Source organism: Tyto alba, unplaced genomic scaffold, assembly GCF_018691265.1.
Source record: "Tyto alba isolate M040663 unplaced genomic scaffold, T.alba_DEE_v4.0 Super-Scaffold_5, whole genome shotgun sequence".
NCBI lineage: Eukaryota > Metazoa > Chordata > Aves > Strigiformes > Tytonidae > Tyto > Tyto alba.
In genome coordinates, this window is record NW_024881326.1 from 4143487 (window position 1) to 4159844 (window position 16358).

General features: G+C 37.5%; 1 protein-coding gene across 2 annotated transcripts in view; it reads left to right on the plus strand.

The window, feature by feature from the left end:
• The first annotated feature begins 563 nt into the window (after positions 1–563).
• AMMECR1 (AMMECR nuclear protein 1) overlaps positions 564–16358 on the plus strand; it is a 109978-nt gene continuing 94183 nt past the window's right edge. Inside the window, exon 1 of one of the 2 annotated variants that reach the window (XM_042807302.1) lies at positions 564–735. In XM_042807302.1, coding sequence (XP_042663236.1) covers positions 564–735 — 172 coding nt within the window. Of the gene's footprint in view, positions 736–804; positions 894–16358 lie in introns of those variants that run through there. The other variant, XM_032996160.2, reaches the window with a different exon arrangement.

Here is a 16358-nt window from a genome sequence, read left to right on the forward strand (position 1 = left end):
CGTTCCTCAAAACTTTACCTGAAATCCTTTTTCCTCTGTGGGACCACAAACAGCTTAGAAGGGGTATTTAGCATATACCCTACGCAAGATTGAGCTTTCCAGAAGTTAGAACTGTGCAGTTACCAAGACCTCTGCCAAACATCAGCTCGCCTGACTGCTTTGAAATTTAGGAAATAGGGGACTGCTATAAAAATAGTGTCACTACATCACAGATATTACAGTTGAAAAGATCTTTTTTTAGTCATATTTCCTCTTCCATCCGCTACTGCAGAACTTTCTTCCATGCTGAACTCTTAAGGGTTAACTGGCATTGGGTGGAGGAGGGGGAAATCAGAGGTCAGCTCATGTTCTGATACCAGTGAACTCACAAGTTACTCCTTAAGCATGTGGTTTCATCCTAGGTTCTTCCTGCCAGCAATTTCTCACTTTAATCATACACCCACAGCAACCCAGATCTTTAAATTCAGCAATTCTTTCTCAGGTTTCAGCAAGTCATTGGCAGCCTGAGCTATTTTTGGGATATTTTCTCTACTGCAGATGCAGCTCAGGAAAACGCAGGGAGCATGCTAAAGACCTGCAGCTATTTGCCTTGTACAATTTGCTCATTTCTCTTTATTTCTCTGTTTTCCTGCACTGATCACTTAAAGGACAATTTCTCTTGCAAACAAAATCCCCGGAGCCTGATTAGAGGAACTGAAGGCTCCCAGACACGGATTGCCTGCCAGCCACAGCACGGTAAGGACATGGACACTTTTGGCTAGCCTTGCATTGCAGCTTTTTAAGCTTTGCTGAACGTTTATTTGTGTCCATCGCTTCCAAATCAACACTGCTGGCATGGCAGGCAGTCTCCAGCTCCTGGTCTCCATTTTCATTCCCTAAAATCCTCAGCACTTGTAAGTAACACATTTATACTCACCGTCTCTTTGTGTGTTCTAGAAATCAATGACTGACACTAATTTTGATCAGTTCCAGGGGTTAGGGTTTTTTTTCCTTACATTTTAGCATCTTTTGGAGCTCTGTAATTTGTAATCCTGATTGAAACTGTGGATATTTCTATTGCCTGATCTTCCCTATTTTAGTTACATTGTTAGTCTTATTATTTAGCTCATCAAATTATTCAAATCAGAGAATGATTTTATGTACGGTAGATGGAAACATAAAAAAGACCTGCTACTGCTGATTTACAGTTATATACATAGCTTTCCTGTCTTGTGAACCAGCTCTGCTATAATACCTTTAAGATGCCACATAGCAGTGCGCTAACACTACAAAGACATATACAGCATAAAACCAATGCAGCAGACCAAGCTGCACTAAAAATGAATAGGTTTTATCATGCAGTTCTTTTTATATATGCTCACAGAAATGCACCAAGTAAGCTCTGCAAGAATGGTGAGATTCTAATTTTATAGGACATATTATTCTATTTAAATACTTGTTAAAATAGTTTAACATCCTCAGGGACATTTTACTTATACTATTGCAGGAAGATGAACACAGTTCATGTCTAATGAATGTACAAAGCAAATTCTGGGAATCTCTGGTGACAGAAATTGGAAAAGTGATTCTTTCGATCCTTTCCTGTACTTCAGCCTTTTTAGAAAAACTGGACTTGCTTTATGCTTTATCCTTTCACGTTCACTAATATGATAATTGCAAACAGAATTCCCCAGAGGACTTAATGTACATCATCCAAATATTTGACTGCAACTCAGTGTTTGTTGTCCTTTTAGGTGAGGTTTTTAGCCTGACTTTGCACTAGAGGTAGGGAGGCCTTCAGATAGAATAAGCAATCAAAAGCTACCTGAGTCTGCTGCCAGAACAGAAAAGAACATACTGTACAATTGTAGCCCCATAATATTTCCTATCAAAATGCTTAGACATTACAGTCTGCAGCAGAAACAAAAGTTAGCACAGCCTCTGAAACAGTATTTTAAGAACTTATTCAAACTTCACCTTTCACCTTTTCAATAGGGGAGAATTTTTTTGTTCATTTCTAGCTTGCAAATGTTTCTTGAGTGATTTATAAAACTGACTGAGGAATGGGAGAAATGCTGTATGTGCACGAGTGGACTGAAGGTCTTTAAGGCTTAATTTTCAGGATGGGTAAACTTCTGATATTGATATGCAAACAAGTTAAAACAAACAAAAATAAAAAGCCATGGGGGATATAATGACTTACAACCCAGAGCACTAGAAGCAAAAAGTGAAAACTTCAACTGGTATCAACAGATTTGGGATCAGGCTCTGAAAGTCTCTCATCTGTTTTGTGATGATTTCTATGATACTGTTGCTTCTGAACATAACACTGATCTCTGAGCCTGGCTCTCTCCTCTCACTGGTGAATCTGCCTCAGTTTCACTGAAATCATTGATACTGAATTAGCTTAACGATAAATATGAATCAATCCTTTAGTCCTTAGTTCCATTTTATACTCAATTCCCAATGTTAGCACTCAGCTTGCTGGAAATCTTGAAACTTGACACATTTCCCAGAGATTTCAGGAAGAAAAAAATTACTATAGCTGGATGTGTTTTGCTAAAAGTTAGCAAAGCATTTGATTGTTTACTATTAACTGAGGAACTGATATGTCATAAGACAAGTTACAAGGCATGCATGTAAATCTAGATCCCATATTTCTCCCTCTCAAAAAAAAGTTACTCTCAGCACAAACAGAAATCAATTGAAGGAAGTTCTACCAACAGGACAGGTCTGTGAAGAATTGAGTGTTTTGGGACTTCAGTAAGATAAAACTCAGTACAGTGATACACCCGTACAGATAACCATTCAAGGGGTGCTTGTTTGGGCTCATTTTAGAAAATGTCATATTAAATTGTCCCATTGATAAAAGTTATTATTAGAGAGACAATGCATGTTATTTCACAATATGTGCAGAAAGGCAATAATCTGAATAATGAAAAAGTAGATGTCATCTAGGATATATTACCTTTTTACTTTTAAAACAAACTGTTGCATACAGGACCTCCCCGGAAGTTGAAAACCCTGTCTTTGTTAGAGAAGGAATATAGACCATGGGGATTAGCAACTGTCCAGACATTCTCAACAGAGGATACACTCATGCTGTGTTAATGTACTTTTTTTTTTTTTTTTGGTGCATATACATTAAATCAGACACACACAGGTTAATAAAGATTAACTGACTCTATAAATGTACTAATTTATAATTCAGCTGCAGCTATGAAGCCAGGCACGCCATAACTCGTACTTGATGGTCCTTGCCTAGAGACAAGTATATATAAAAGGCTAATGGATATCAATAAGGTCAATGGCTAAAGTGGAACCTATGCTGACTTACAGTAGAACTTGTTTCAGAGTCAGAACATGAGTCAAACCCACAATTATTCCTTCACTTGAACAATCACAGAAGTGGGTCCCTCCAATTTTAATGACATCCTCAGACACACACTAAAGTTACAATAAATAAGTTATTGTCTGTGAACACAGCCATGGTAATTGGTTAGTTATATTCTCTTCACCTGACTTTTTTTTTTTTTTAAAGTTTACTCTTCTCAATTTTATCTTAAAATTCAGTTTAAAAAAGGTTTAATTGGTCCTGCACTACTCTGTAAATGGCTAGACTAAAAGCTCCTATAGTCTCAATGACATGAATAGACATGCTGTAACTCACTACACTGCAACAACCTGATCAGATGGCTGAACCCTTCATTAAAATTGAAGGAACGGTTTTATTTTTCCTGGCTGTCACTTTGCACCAGACTAGTTCTATTAAATCCAGTTGAGGGACTGCATTGAAAGAGGAATCAACAAAAAAAGTGAATAGTACAAGAATTCTTCAAGGACTGGGTCTGAATTTTAATAGCCTCATAGAGCAGGGCTTTGCAACAAAAAACTGACAAACTTTGCTGGTGATATGTTGGGAGGCAGCATCAGTTCAGAAGAGGAATATCACAGAGTAACAGAAATGAGAGGAAATGTAGCAGAAATTTAAGGCTTATCAGAGTCAGGAATAAGCAAATGAGGGAGCAGCCTAAAGTGACAAGCTGCAGACTGTGTGAGGAGGTAGGCACTAGGCTTGGCAAGTCCGAGCAGCTCAGCTCTGTCTTCTCTGTAGCTGCTGAGCCCTGGCAGTCCCAGCAGCCCCCAGCCTTCTCCCGAGTAGCAGCAGAAGCATGAAGATGCTCTGCAGTCCATTTCTCTCCGATCCTCCCATCTCCATTACTTCCCACATCATCCCACAGCAGGAGCAGGCTTTGGCCTGTGTTTGGCTCTCACCTCAATCTCCACCTCAGCCTCTGACAGCAGTCAGAGAAGCACAGGGAGGTAGTAAGGGCTGCCTGGGAAGGCTGGGAGAGGGGCTACACGGCCTGAACAACTATGTTGGAGTGACACAGGAATGGAGATGTAACAGGACGTGCTGGGAAGAGCGTGGGAACAGGCAGGTAGACAAGCAAAGTGCATCTGCTTCCACCCAACACTTCCCAGTGTGATACAGATGAGAAAAAGACAAATCCATTTTACAGTATGCCACTAAAGATAAAGGCACTAGAGACAGTATAGCACTGATGGCATCCTGTAAGTAAGGGTGGGTGTCTATTTGGAATATTATATATTTCTTGTCACTCACAATACAGAAAGATCAATATGCATCATAACAATGAGCCAGGAATATGAGTGCTATTGGCAAAGATATCATCAGGGAAATTAATTATTTAAGATGTAGGACAATGTTGGCCCAAGAACAAACAGATATAAATCCAGCACAGCAACTAGAACTAGGAGAATACACAGATGCAATGAGATGGAAGCAAGAATCCTACCTATCTTTTTTTTTAAGATGGAGCATGATCAATTACCAGAAGTACTGTATGTTTTTGCAAGTTGCTGCAACACTATAATCGCTCCAGGACTGTCTTCTAGGTCACTGTGATACATGTTAATATAAGTTAGATAAGAACCAGTTCCTGGATGTAACGCAAGGCTGAATGGATAGGTGCTATAATTGACTTTAGCAGATGTTCCTTTTGACATCACTTGTATCTTTCCACAAAGATAACATTGATGCGATAACATCAGCCTCTTTAAGACACACAAATGAAACTAGCACTTTGAGTTAGAGAAGAATGAATGGAGTAAACTTAGATTTTGATGATATTCTGAAGAATCTAGGAAATCTGTTATAAGGCTGCACAGATTAGGGTATATTGAATGTATTTTAAGTGTAAACAAGTACCAAAAAATTATTTTCATGTTAAGGGTTGTTGAGCAAAAGAGGAAAAATAAGTGACCTGGTAGTGCAACAGGCTGTCTTCATGGTGAAGGGAGGGGAAGACGGGGGGCATGAGACCCTTAGTTCCTTTTCACCCCTAAAGAAGATTAAGTTGTATGCCACATGGACAAGAGACAGACTATAGTAGAGATCTGGACTGATTTGTCTGACACCAAAGCAACAGACATCAAGCAGCAAGGCTAAAATTTTTGTCAGAAACATGCCAGAGTATCATAACTCAGTTTCTATGTAGATTCTACAACTGCCATACAGATTATGGTATGTTTGACTTGCATACTTCAGAGGTCTTTCCACAGGCTGCGGTATCAATAAAGAAAAGACTCTAAGTAGCCTTCAACAGAAATCAGCATTTTTGTTGCCATTAATCTTTAGAAATTGATAGCTGTTCTTTTCAAATTAACTTTTGAAAGATATCCCTGCAAAATTTATGACTGAAATTCCACCTCTAAACCTGGAACCAGTCACTGCAAATTCCTCAATATTCAAGTGTTTAAATTATCTTGAGGTTGTAAGGCAGTCAGCTCTCATGGAAGCAACAGTGAGTACAACATATCAGTGAGATCTGTTTAAAGATGACATATCTGAGGCTGCATGAAACAGCGACTACAAAAAACAGCTCAACTGCAGTCACTGGGTAGTTTTTCTTTAACTGCACTGAAAAGAAAGAAAACCACTGGATGAAAAGACTAGGTTTCTGGCATTTGAGAGATCTCATTTGTTGCCAAAAAATAAGTAAAATTGTTGAAACAAGTAAGCTGGATACTTTCAAATGTTACCTATATGAAGACTAACTTAGATGAATCACTTAATAATATTCCTTAAAATTAGCTGGGAAAAGAAACCATCATCATTAACGTTTCATCAATTTCAGTGATAATGCCTTGTAGTCTGCAAAATAGATACAATCCTTGATATCATCTTTTGAATTTCTAGCCATTGGCTCCAGTTAAACACAGCTGCAATAGACTCCTTAATGTTCCCCATCAAATCTGTCAACCTTTCTCTAGTCAGGTCTAGTGGATATTTCTCTGGTCTTGCTGATTCTTGACTGACTTTGGTTCTACTACATATGATAATCAGGCCAGCAATCATAAGAAGGAGAACCATTAGCAAAGGCATCTAAAAATGGTATTCATCCTTGACAGTCCAAGCCCAAGTCACTAAGGCAAGTCCCTGACAGACACTAATGACATACAGCAGATCCTAACTCTGACTTCTCCTCATTATGCAGTATCATTGCCTCTGCCATGTTAGAAACTAATGTGACTAACTTTATCTAAAGCCAGATAAATTATACAGACTCAAAGAATATAATGTATCAATGCAGCAATGGTCTACTAAATGTAAATACTACTTTTAACAAGGATAACAGATGCAGCAAAATTCAGCTCTCATTAACACTGTCTCACATTTATCCCTAAATCATTTGTGCTGTGACTATGTCTTTCTTGATGCCAGATACCGTATTCAGCTGTCAGTCCTCAAAACCTGAAAGTATAAAAGGGTTGAAATAAATAATTTTTCTGTTTGCAAAGAAAAAAAAAAAGGCCTCAGCTGGGAAAGAGGAAAGAGATTATTATCATCAAGTATGAGAAGGCCTTCAGATAAGACACTGATCTAGTCATATTTATGTCTAATAATTTCACCATTTTACAGTTAGACAGAAACAAATGACATTTCAGCCTTGCAGAGCATGCTGACATCACACAGCCCCCAAATTTAGTTCTTTCATGTAGTTTGTCTGTGCTGGTGTTATTAATAGGGACACTAAAAGGGGAACTTCACCCTGGCTCAGCTCTGACTCACTGAATGGCCTTGGGCATCACATAACCTCTGTCTCCAGTTCTCTATCTGCATAATGCATTTGTCTATCTAGTGACTTTACAGAGTCACAGGGCAAATAAATGAGCCACTTCACAGAATTTTTAGATTGCAATACACTGGCTTCCCTTATAATCCCTGTGCACTTTTACAATGTATTTCTTGAATTTTAACACAAATTTGCCTTTTTCATGAAAGCAACCAAACTGTTTAAACAGAAGGAAGAACTATTTAAAACTTCCAAATTAAGCCTCCCAGGACTAGCACCTCAAAATAAAAGAATGGAACCAGAGCCACATAACAAAGCTTGTAGTCTCATGGTCCAAAATATCTTTATTTGGTGATGTTTTTAAAAAAGCTCTTCACTGTCCAGGGGAAAGGGAAGAAATAAGGAAGTTTAATTTCTCCCCATGCAAAGAAGTAACAGCGTGGTTAGTACAATTTTCACTGCAAAGCATGGTCTGGGCATACCAGATGGAAGAATCTGTCAATCAATCTCCATTACTAAACCGGCAGTGAAAAGAGCTATATTATTTTGGAATCTGAACTGGCACTGAGTGCAAGACAGTGATATCCATTTGACTGCACCAGAGGACATAAATCCTCAGTGTAGCTGAGATGACTTGCTCAAAGGGAATCGGGTTAGTTATATGCTTAGTTAATTTTTTTTTTCCGCTGTTCATTGAAACTATTTAGATTTTCTAGCCTTCTCTAGATTATAACTTCTCTGCTCCAGGTCTGACTCTATTTGTCTTAGAGAGGGAAAGACCCCCTCCTGTCAAGGAAGCCCCTGAGAGGACTTTTCAGACATTGACACACAATACTCAAACGTTCATTTATTTATAAAGGGAGACTAAAGTAGATGCAAAAATAATTTAGAGTCATCTGACATTAGTTTAAAATGGAAAAATGTACAAAGCAAGCACATTAATTATCGGAAGTTGAATAGGTCAACACTGATTATTGCATCAGTGAATGCCAGAAGATAATCTCCATGCTGCAGCTTTGTAAAGCCCAGACATGAGACTAAAAACTGATGCCTCATTAGATACAAGTGATTGAGTCTTTCAAGGTGGTACTCTTGAATGCTCCCTCATCCATCATTTTCTTATTTTTTCTTAGGACTTGATATACTCTTTGCTTGGATTAGGGTCTAGATCAAAAATGAAGAGACAGTAACATAAAGGAGTATTTATAATCCCAGGATACGAGACATATGTTGAACAGTGTTGCCGTAACTAACCAAGCAGTGAGTTGTTCCCCAAAGTCTGGCCCTCTCAGCTATGCTAACCAGGAGCATGGATCTTCAAAGAGCACAACTCCCAGAGAATGGTAAATGCCATTCCATTTCTAATTGTATCACTACAGAACAGAGAGAAAAAATAATATATTACCCAAACAGGGCTGCATGTAGGTATGTATGAATGCGTAACAGATGCCTGGTGTTGGAAGTACCTTGTCTACTGCACAAGAAAAAAGAATGCAGAGCTCCATTCTAACTCACAGCTTATGTCCCCATGGAACTTGGCAACAGGACAAGGAAAAACAAACTAAAGCTGATCTAATCACTAATAATGACATAATTATTATGACATAACTACAAATTTGTGATATATCGAGTCTGACAATGCTGTTTTAGGATGATAGTTCAAATGAGGATGCAAAAAAGCCAAAGTCTAATTCACTCCCCATGTAAACTGGCAGTATTCCCATTGACTTCAATGAGAGATTTACATTTTCAGTCCAGTTCTAATTTTGGGTCAGTATCTTTCCAATATTTACAGTTGCACCAGCCTAAAAACTACTCATTCTTAAATCCAAAGCAAGTATCTGCAGGGAGTTGGGGGAAAGGCATGTTTTCCTGTAAGTATCTGCATTTAGACAGAACATTTAGATTTACTGTTATTGGAGTAATTTACCCATATGAAGAGAAAAGTTCTTAAAAAACTAAAATTAAAAAGCCTCAGAGGCAGAGCAGCAAGTTAGTCTAAAATATCTATGTGACTCTTTTGTATCTAGATAATCAGAAAGCTTAATTTGAAAGTTGCTTAATGGTTGAACAAAATAAAGTCTAACATACAATTTCATGGCAATAGCTCTGAATGTCAGATGGAAAAAGCTACAAGTCCTTAGAAAAAAGAGAATGAAAGATAATGGTAAATTTGGGTACATAGAGCACCCTACCATGATCCTGATAGTAGACAGGTTTACCTCAGAGGAAACTTGTAGTCATGTTAAGCTGAAGAAAGAATAGAACAAGTCCCTGAAATAGAGAGTAACGAGGAAGAAAGAACAGGCAGAGCATTAGATACATGTAATCTGCTTGGGTTGAGTAAACAACAGGAATATATTCAAACATTACATTGGAATTAAATGTTTCTACTTTTTTTTATGTTTCTACTTTTTTGTTTTGCTGGAAACAAGATTTTGTTTTCATTGTGATGCAACCATATGAGAGTTTCAAAACAGCAAAATTTCCTGAGGAAGGGAAATTTTGAGTTGTACTATTCAAAACACTTTAGTCATGTTAGAGTGTGAATTGCAGTAAAACACAAAAAGATAGTCCACCCTACTGCAACCCAAACTGTAACAGCAATGAGGATACAGGATCAGTACCAGCCCACAGCCAAACCAAAAGTATTGTAACATAAAGTTCTTGATCCTGGAGAAAACACTTCACCATACGTTGGGCTGTCTTTATAACTGCTGTGATGATAAAGCATTTATTTAGATACTTTACTGAATTCTCTGAAGGATTTTGACACAGAGTAGCTCTATGAAGGGAAAAATTAAGAGAGAACTGAGGCAGCCAAATGGTCCATTTTGTCTTCTCAGAAGACAAAACAGTGAATCATTTATGATTAGTTTGATAAGAAAACCACTGGGTTTAGATCTTAGCTATAAATACATTTTTTTAATGTGGTTATTGATTTACTATTTAATGATGGTTGGTTAAAATATGAGGTTGCCTCAGATCTGTATCCATTACCATTAAAGGATAAGAGCCTAGGACTTGTGGACAGGTGCTGTTTATTGACTTTGATATATTGCATAAATATTGTGGCCACATGTCAATGACTCAGGTAGGTCAGAGTGTGTTGCTCACAACTCTGTACAAATGTCAAAGAAGTGAAATCCTCGAATCAGTATTTTCTATATTAAAACACAAAGAGAAATACAAGTTTTATAAAAGTGCAAGACTTGAACAGTAGTTTCTGAACTGCTAGGTTACTTTCTGTAACGATCACCTAAATTTTCATTCCCTGTAACTATTGCTTTGCATCAAAAAGAAGAAACATCGACTGGGCTCCACTGCCTAAATGGCACTGCAAGTTTCTGCCACTAGAGTGTGTCAAGGCATATGTGAGGAGCAAACCTCTTCATATTCCGTATCGTTGAATTCAAACTACTACCATAGCATTGGACAAAGACAAGCAGCTTGAATGTACCATTTTTCTGATTTCTTGCTTAACTGCTAGAACCTGTCTTAAAAGATTATACTAATGAGAAAAGATCTCACCCCATTACTCTGCTTATTCTGGGCATGAGGATTTTAATATGATTCCAGAACAACACAGGCATCCAGAAACAGTCCAGCCAGTTTTAAGATCCATTACACCACGTCTATGTTTTCAGTTCAATGTCAATGAAATATCCCTTCCAGGCTAAGACTTTTACTTTGATGCAATACAAAAACCCTGTTATTTTGTATTGAAAGTCAGCACATCCAGTGAATGTATGTAAATCTGTTCCTTCCTGCTTCTCTCTGTTGGATGTGTGCAGTTGAACAGCTGCAGTAAAATCTGGGAAAAGCCCCCATATACCTATGTGAAAACTGAAAATCCGCTGTTGTGCTGAGAATGGAGATGCTCTGCTGTATTTAACAAATCAGTTTGAAGAGAAACTATAAAAGCCCCTCTCTTTGATAGTAAAAAAGAAATCAGAACAGTTAAAATTAGAAATGCGTAGGCATAAAACATTGCCAGTATCAAACAGAGTATGTTGAAATGTACACATTTGGAGATGCTAAAAATCAGGTTCTGCCTCCATACTTTACTGAATCAAGGCTTGGCCCCTTCTCCATCTGTAAAACTGCACTGACAGCACTCCCTTCCTCTCTCTTTTTGCCCATTTTTGTCTCTTTAGATTGCAAACTCTTATTAGTTATTTTGATTACAGAGGCTAGCTCTCAGTAATAGTTTTTCACTGTCCATAGTGTAACCCTCTCACTGAAGATTTTAGCTACTAGACCAACCCTATTAACTTTTCTTTAAAATACATTAAAAAACAACCAAACAAACAAACAACAAGACCAACACCAAACCATATGAGAGATAGGAATCCTACACACCAATCTGTAGTCACATACACGCTCAAGTGGTGTTCCGAATGGCGATACGTAGCATTTGATTTCATTATCTACTTTACTTCCCTTCTGCTAAGCCTCTTGTGGAAACTGTAGCAGCTTGCTGAGCTTTCAAAGGTCCACAGTGTTACAGTGACAATGATGACTGAGCAAAACACCTTCTAAAATCCTTAAGGATCCTTCCAATTCAGCCACACAGTGTCAATATAAATGATGGGAGAACCCCAGATCTGAGGATGTAGCCTTTGAGTTGCCCAGATAAGCCTGAGAAAAAGAGTCTGATTGGGAACCTGGAGTTCTCATCGCCTGCTCTGTAACTCTACATGAAAATTTTAAATGTCATATTTATTTGAAATGAACCGGTGGCTGACAAGAGAACAAGGAACATGAAAGAGAAGAATAGGAACACGACATATAAGGGAAAGATCTGTGACCAGTAAGGTCTCTTTTACTCGGTGTATACTGAGCTAATGATAAGTCAGGTAGGTCTGCCACAATCACATCAGAACTGAGATCCTTCTTTTCATGTGTGGCCTGCTGGAATCACAAAGCCTCGCACACTACATTTTCATCCCGAAGAACAGGAGTACAGCACAGGCAGAGTATGCAGCAAGGCTCAAGGTCTAACACTGGTACAGCACAAGGGAGCAACTATTATCCTTACACACCAACAGAGGTATAAGCAAATGTCTTTTCATGAGTCACCTGAAAATTATCAGCACAGTGTCTCCTGAAGATTTCACATATAGAGCTGAGCAAGTGAAATTTTCTCCCATTCAAAAAACAAATCAAAAAGTCAGAAAGAAACAAGCAGAAACCTCAGCTCACATAGAGCTCAGAATACTTTTTTCTTGCAAAATAAAAAAATAGTAATTTTCATTTAGGGTAAACCTGAAATATTATGTTTAATTAAAAATAAAACATTTAATGCAATTTTTATAAAAAAATATTATTTTCTTTATTTAGACTAATTTTGAAGTGGAAAATGGTATTTCAGTTTCAAAGATGAAAAAATTCATTTTAAGAACGTTAAAATACTTTCTTACTGACAAAATGTTTTCATATTTTTCTTATTATTTCACTTGAAACTATTTGTGTAGTTCAACCTTATCTCAAAAATGGTCCCAGTCCTTTCAAACCTCTGTTATTCTAGGAATTTAAAAATAATTCAAAATTTTTGTCCATCTCTATTTATAAACTCAAGCAACATTTTGGCTCTACAATCTTGGGAAAGGAACTATTCAAGAGCCTTTCTAAAATAGCCTTCTGTTTCCTGTCACTGCGTACCCAGTTGCTTGTATCCTTATGCAGCCATAGCTCTACCCTCACAGTGGCAGTCCCTCATTAAACGTTTTCTAGAATTAGAGTGTGAAGGCTAGAAAGTGAACTTGCTGCCTTTATAAAGAGGGAAGAACACCCAGGAGAAGGTATTTAAATTATGTCCTGAGGCAGAACGAAGTTGATTTATGTCAGGGATTATTTTTATCACTCCAATCAACTAGAAGCTATGCAGCAAAGTCTGCATAGGCACAGACACGCAGCACTGTTTTGTACCAGTCTCTGACAGTGTTTGAAAATAAAGGAAACTTAGCAGCAGGCGGAGCTCTGTCCTTCTGCAGCCCTTCCCGCAGCTCTCCAGGGAAGGGTTTCCCAGGCCAAGCCCCCAGGAGCTGGCTCTCTGCTCAGATGAGCACCAGATCTACCCAGTTCGCACGGCTCTGGCAGCACAAGCCAGGCTTCGCTTGCAGATTGCCAGAGGAAGGAGACTGTTGGGTTTGGCTCCTGCATCTACCACTCCACACTTGTCCCTGCAGAGTGATGATGGAAAAATGGGATGGTTATGGCAGCATCCCACGCCCCGTTCTTCACGCCCATACTGCTACTAAACATCTCTTACTCGTGCTGAGATCAGAACAGTCAAACCATGGACACCTGGGATCTTTCTCCCTCCTTTTTGGGCTGGGTCTGACACAGAAATGAATATATTCTTCCACCCCTGAGACCTCAATCCAAAACCCACGACCTTTCAATTGATTTCAAAAATCCTTGGATAAAACCCTAACCAATTATCTCTGCACCATAACAACATGAAAACAAAACCAAAACCCCACAACTGTGAAATTACCTCTGGAAGAGGAACAGCTATTTCCTCAAGATTTTTTTCTTTGAAAAAAGGCAGTGTACTTACTTACTGAGTTTTTAACATGCAGAGGCATATATTCAGTTGCCTGAAAAAATATGATCTAAAATATTAACCCTCTGCATTTAATTTTCTTGGGTAGAGAAGGAAAATCAGTAAAGAGCTGCCAGAATAAAAAAAAAAGAGCAAATGTTTCTAAGCAGCCTATTAAAATAAAAAATTACTTGGATATTAAAATTCTCTTGCAGTGTTCAAAATACAAACATTGCACCACATTTCCAGTGCTTGCAAGCAACAACAAATTCATTATAAATTAACATAAAACTGTATTTTCCTGTATCACTGGTGAACAAACAGTGATGCGCAAGCTCATAAATAAGAAATTTAAATGCATTTCTATGTTAATAAATGTAATGATGTATATAGCTGAATTTTAATCATCTAGTGAATATAGTTCTTAAATTACAGAGGGTAAGGAACTAATTATATTCTTCACATCTCGTCTGTTGGCTATGAGTAGCATATTGTATGTTCCCTAGAACTGAGAAAGGACAACGCTCTGGAAAACGAAGGAGTTCTATCCATGAAGTAGCTTGAACTTTATGAGGAGCTTTTCATCTTCTTTCTTCTTTAAAATTTTCAGAGTAAAAATACTACTTATTTTAAGAAAGCCCCCACCCTTTGAAACAAATACAATTGAGAATCAGTGAGTTATGATATAAAGAAGAGATAATTATCAAAATATTAGCTAAAAGGAGTAGTTCTTCGAGCAACTCGTGTAATTTAATCTCTTTGAAATTTCAGACGGCACATCTTCATAAGAGCCAAGATGTGATTTTATATTTTTTAGTACAAACGTAGAGATGCAGTGGATATATGTTTTCCTAATGAACCTACCTCTGAGTTCTTGACATTTTGAATTGGAGCAGCAAAAAGCACTGGGACATAAGATGGGGTAATGCAAAAATAAAAAATTTTAAAAAGAAAGAAAAATATTTCTGTATGTTTTCTGCTAAATACATTATAAACCTACTACACTCACAAGCTTTATTCCTTTCTTTGGCATCAATTTTTATGTCAACATTACTTGCAAGTAGAACATAAAGATTATAACATATATAACAGATTTAACACATATAAATAGTGTTCTACCAATTAAAGTCACAACATTTTTTTGAGTCTTATATTTCGTTATCTCTTCTTGTTATGAGAGGAATCTTTGTATCATTTCTGTGGATAATGACATCTAATAAGAGCAGATGAAATTTGCACAGCGGTTTGCAAGAGAACTATTTTTTAATCTCCATTTTACATAAACAAAGCTGATAATAGCAAACCTTCTAGTGAATAAATTATTAGTAATTAGCCTTAATTTGGGTAGTGTATACTATCGGAGCATTTCAGTGGTAGACAAATGCAAATTGAGAGAGGTTTGTTCTCTAGCAGTAAAATAACAGGCTGAGGTCACTTTAAACAAATGTTTGAAATGCAGTGTATTATTAGTGTTTCAATCACTGCCAATTGCCTTTACTTACTATAATTATTGTTTCATAAGATTTAGAACAAACATGTTTTGCTATCTGCTGCAAGACACGATATCACAAATTGAGGTGATTCAAACTGAGACTTGTCTTATTGGAGGCACATTCTGAAGCCAAGACTTTAATCTTAATGTAGTCAAATCCCCTCATAACTGTACCTGGTTCCTTTCAAAAATAAAGTAAATCCTGTAGGAATTTTGCCCTTCCTTCTCAGAGGTAACTGCTCCTCTGATTCTTTTAGTCAGGACTCACCCATTCCAAGTATTCATTCCTTTCCACCACTTTTCCTTTCCTAATTTCCCAAAAGAAATTTTAGTGACCACAACTGTCTGATTTTGTCACAGGTAACTAACTTACAGCTTTCTACAAGCTTTGTGGAGTAGATTCCCTTTTTCCACAGAAGGGTGATCCAACAGGCCACACTGTTTCACCTAGCAAATTAAAAGCAAATATTGGAATAACTAACTTGCCATCTAATGCATCGGTGAAACTACTTGATAATGTTTCTCATGACAATTTTTTGCATGCTGATGCTGGATGATGACCAGCAGTGGCCTTGCTGAGGAAGCATATGGTTGGGACACTGATGACCAAAGATGACGTGACATTGACTTTAGTGACTTTCCCAACATTTTTAAAGCAGACTGTCTTTTGATGTCATAACTTTTAAGCAGTTAGAGTAAGATAATGCCATCAGATTTTCATAAGTAAAAAGTACACACATTTTCCATTGCCATCAGCTGGAGAGCTATCACATCATTTCTCTTCTTGTGCTCTTGTTAATAATAACAATTACTTCAAATATTGACAATCATATATGCCTTGTAATATTAAATGCTGTATAAACAAGTAACTATTTTTCCAACAGATGTTAAGTGTTTTAAAATAGAAACTCCAGAAGTTTCACAAGAAGTGCATTCATAATGTGTCAGCTTTGCCGAAAAAAAACCCCAAACAAACCTCCACACTTTTAATTTATCTTTCAGGGGAAAAAAAAAGGTGTATATGGGGTAGTTAGCACAAATAGCTATTATTATCTCCTTGGTCTTGGAATCTGTGAATTTATGAATATAACAGTTCATACCACTCACTTCATACATCACAGATAGAACAGGTTTCCTGCATTGTCCTCATGGGGCCTATAAGAATTGAAACTCTGCATTAAGGCAATAATTGTAGTCAAACCACACACTTCAGCCAGCAATCCCCAGGACTCAGAAA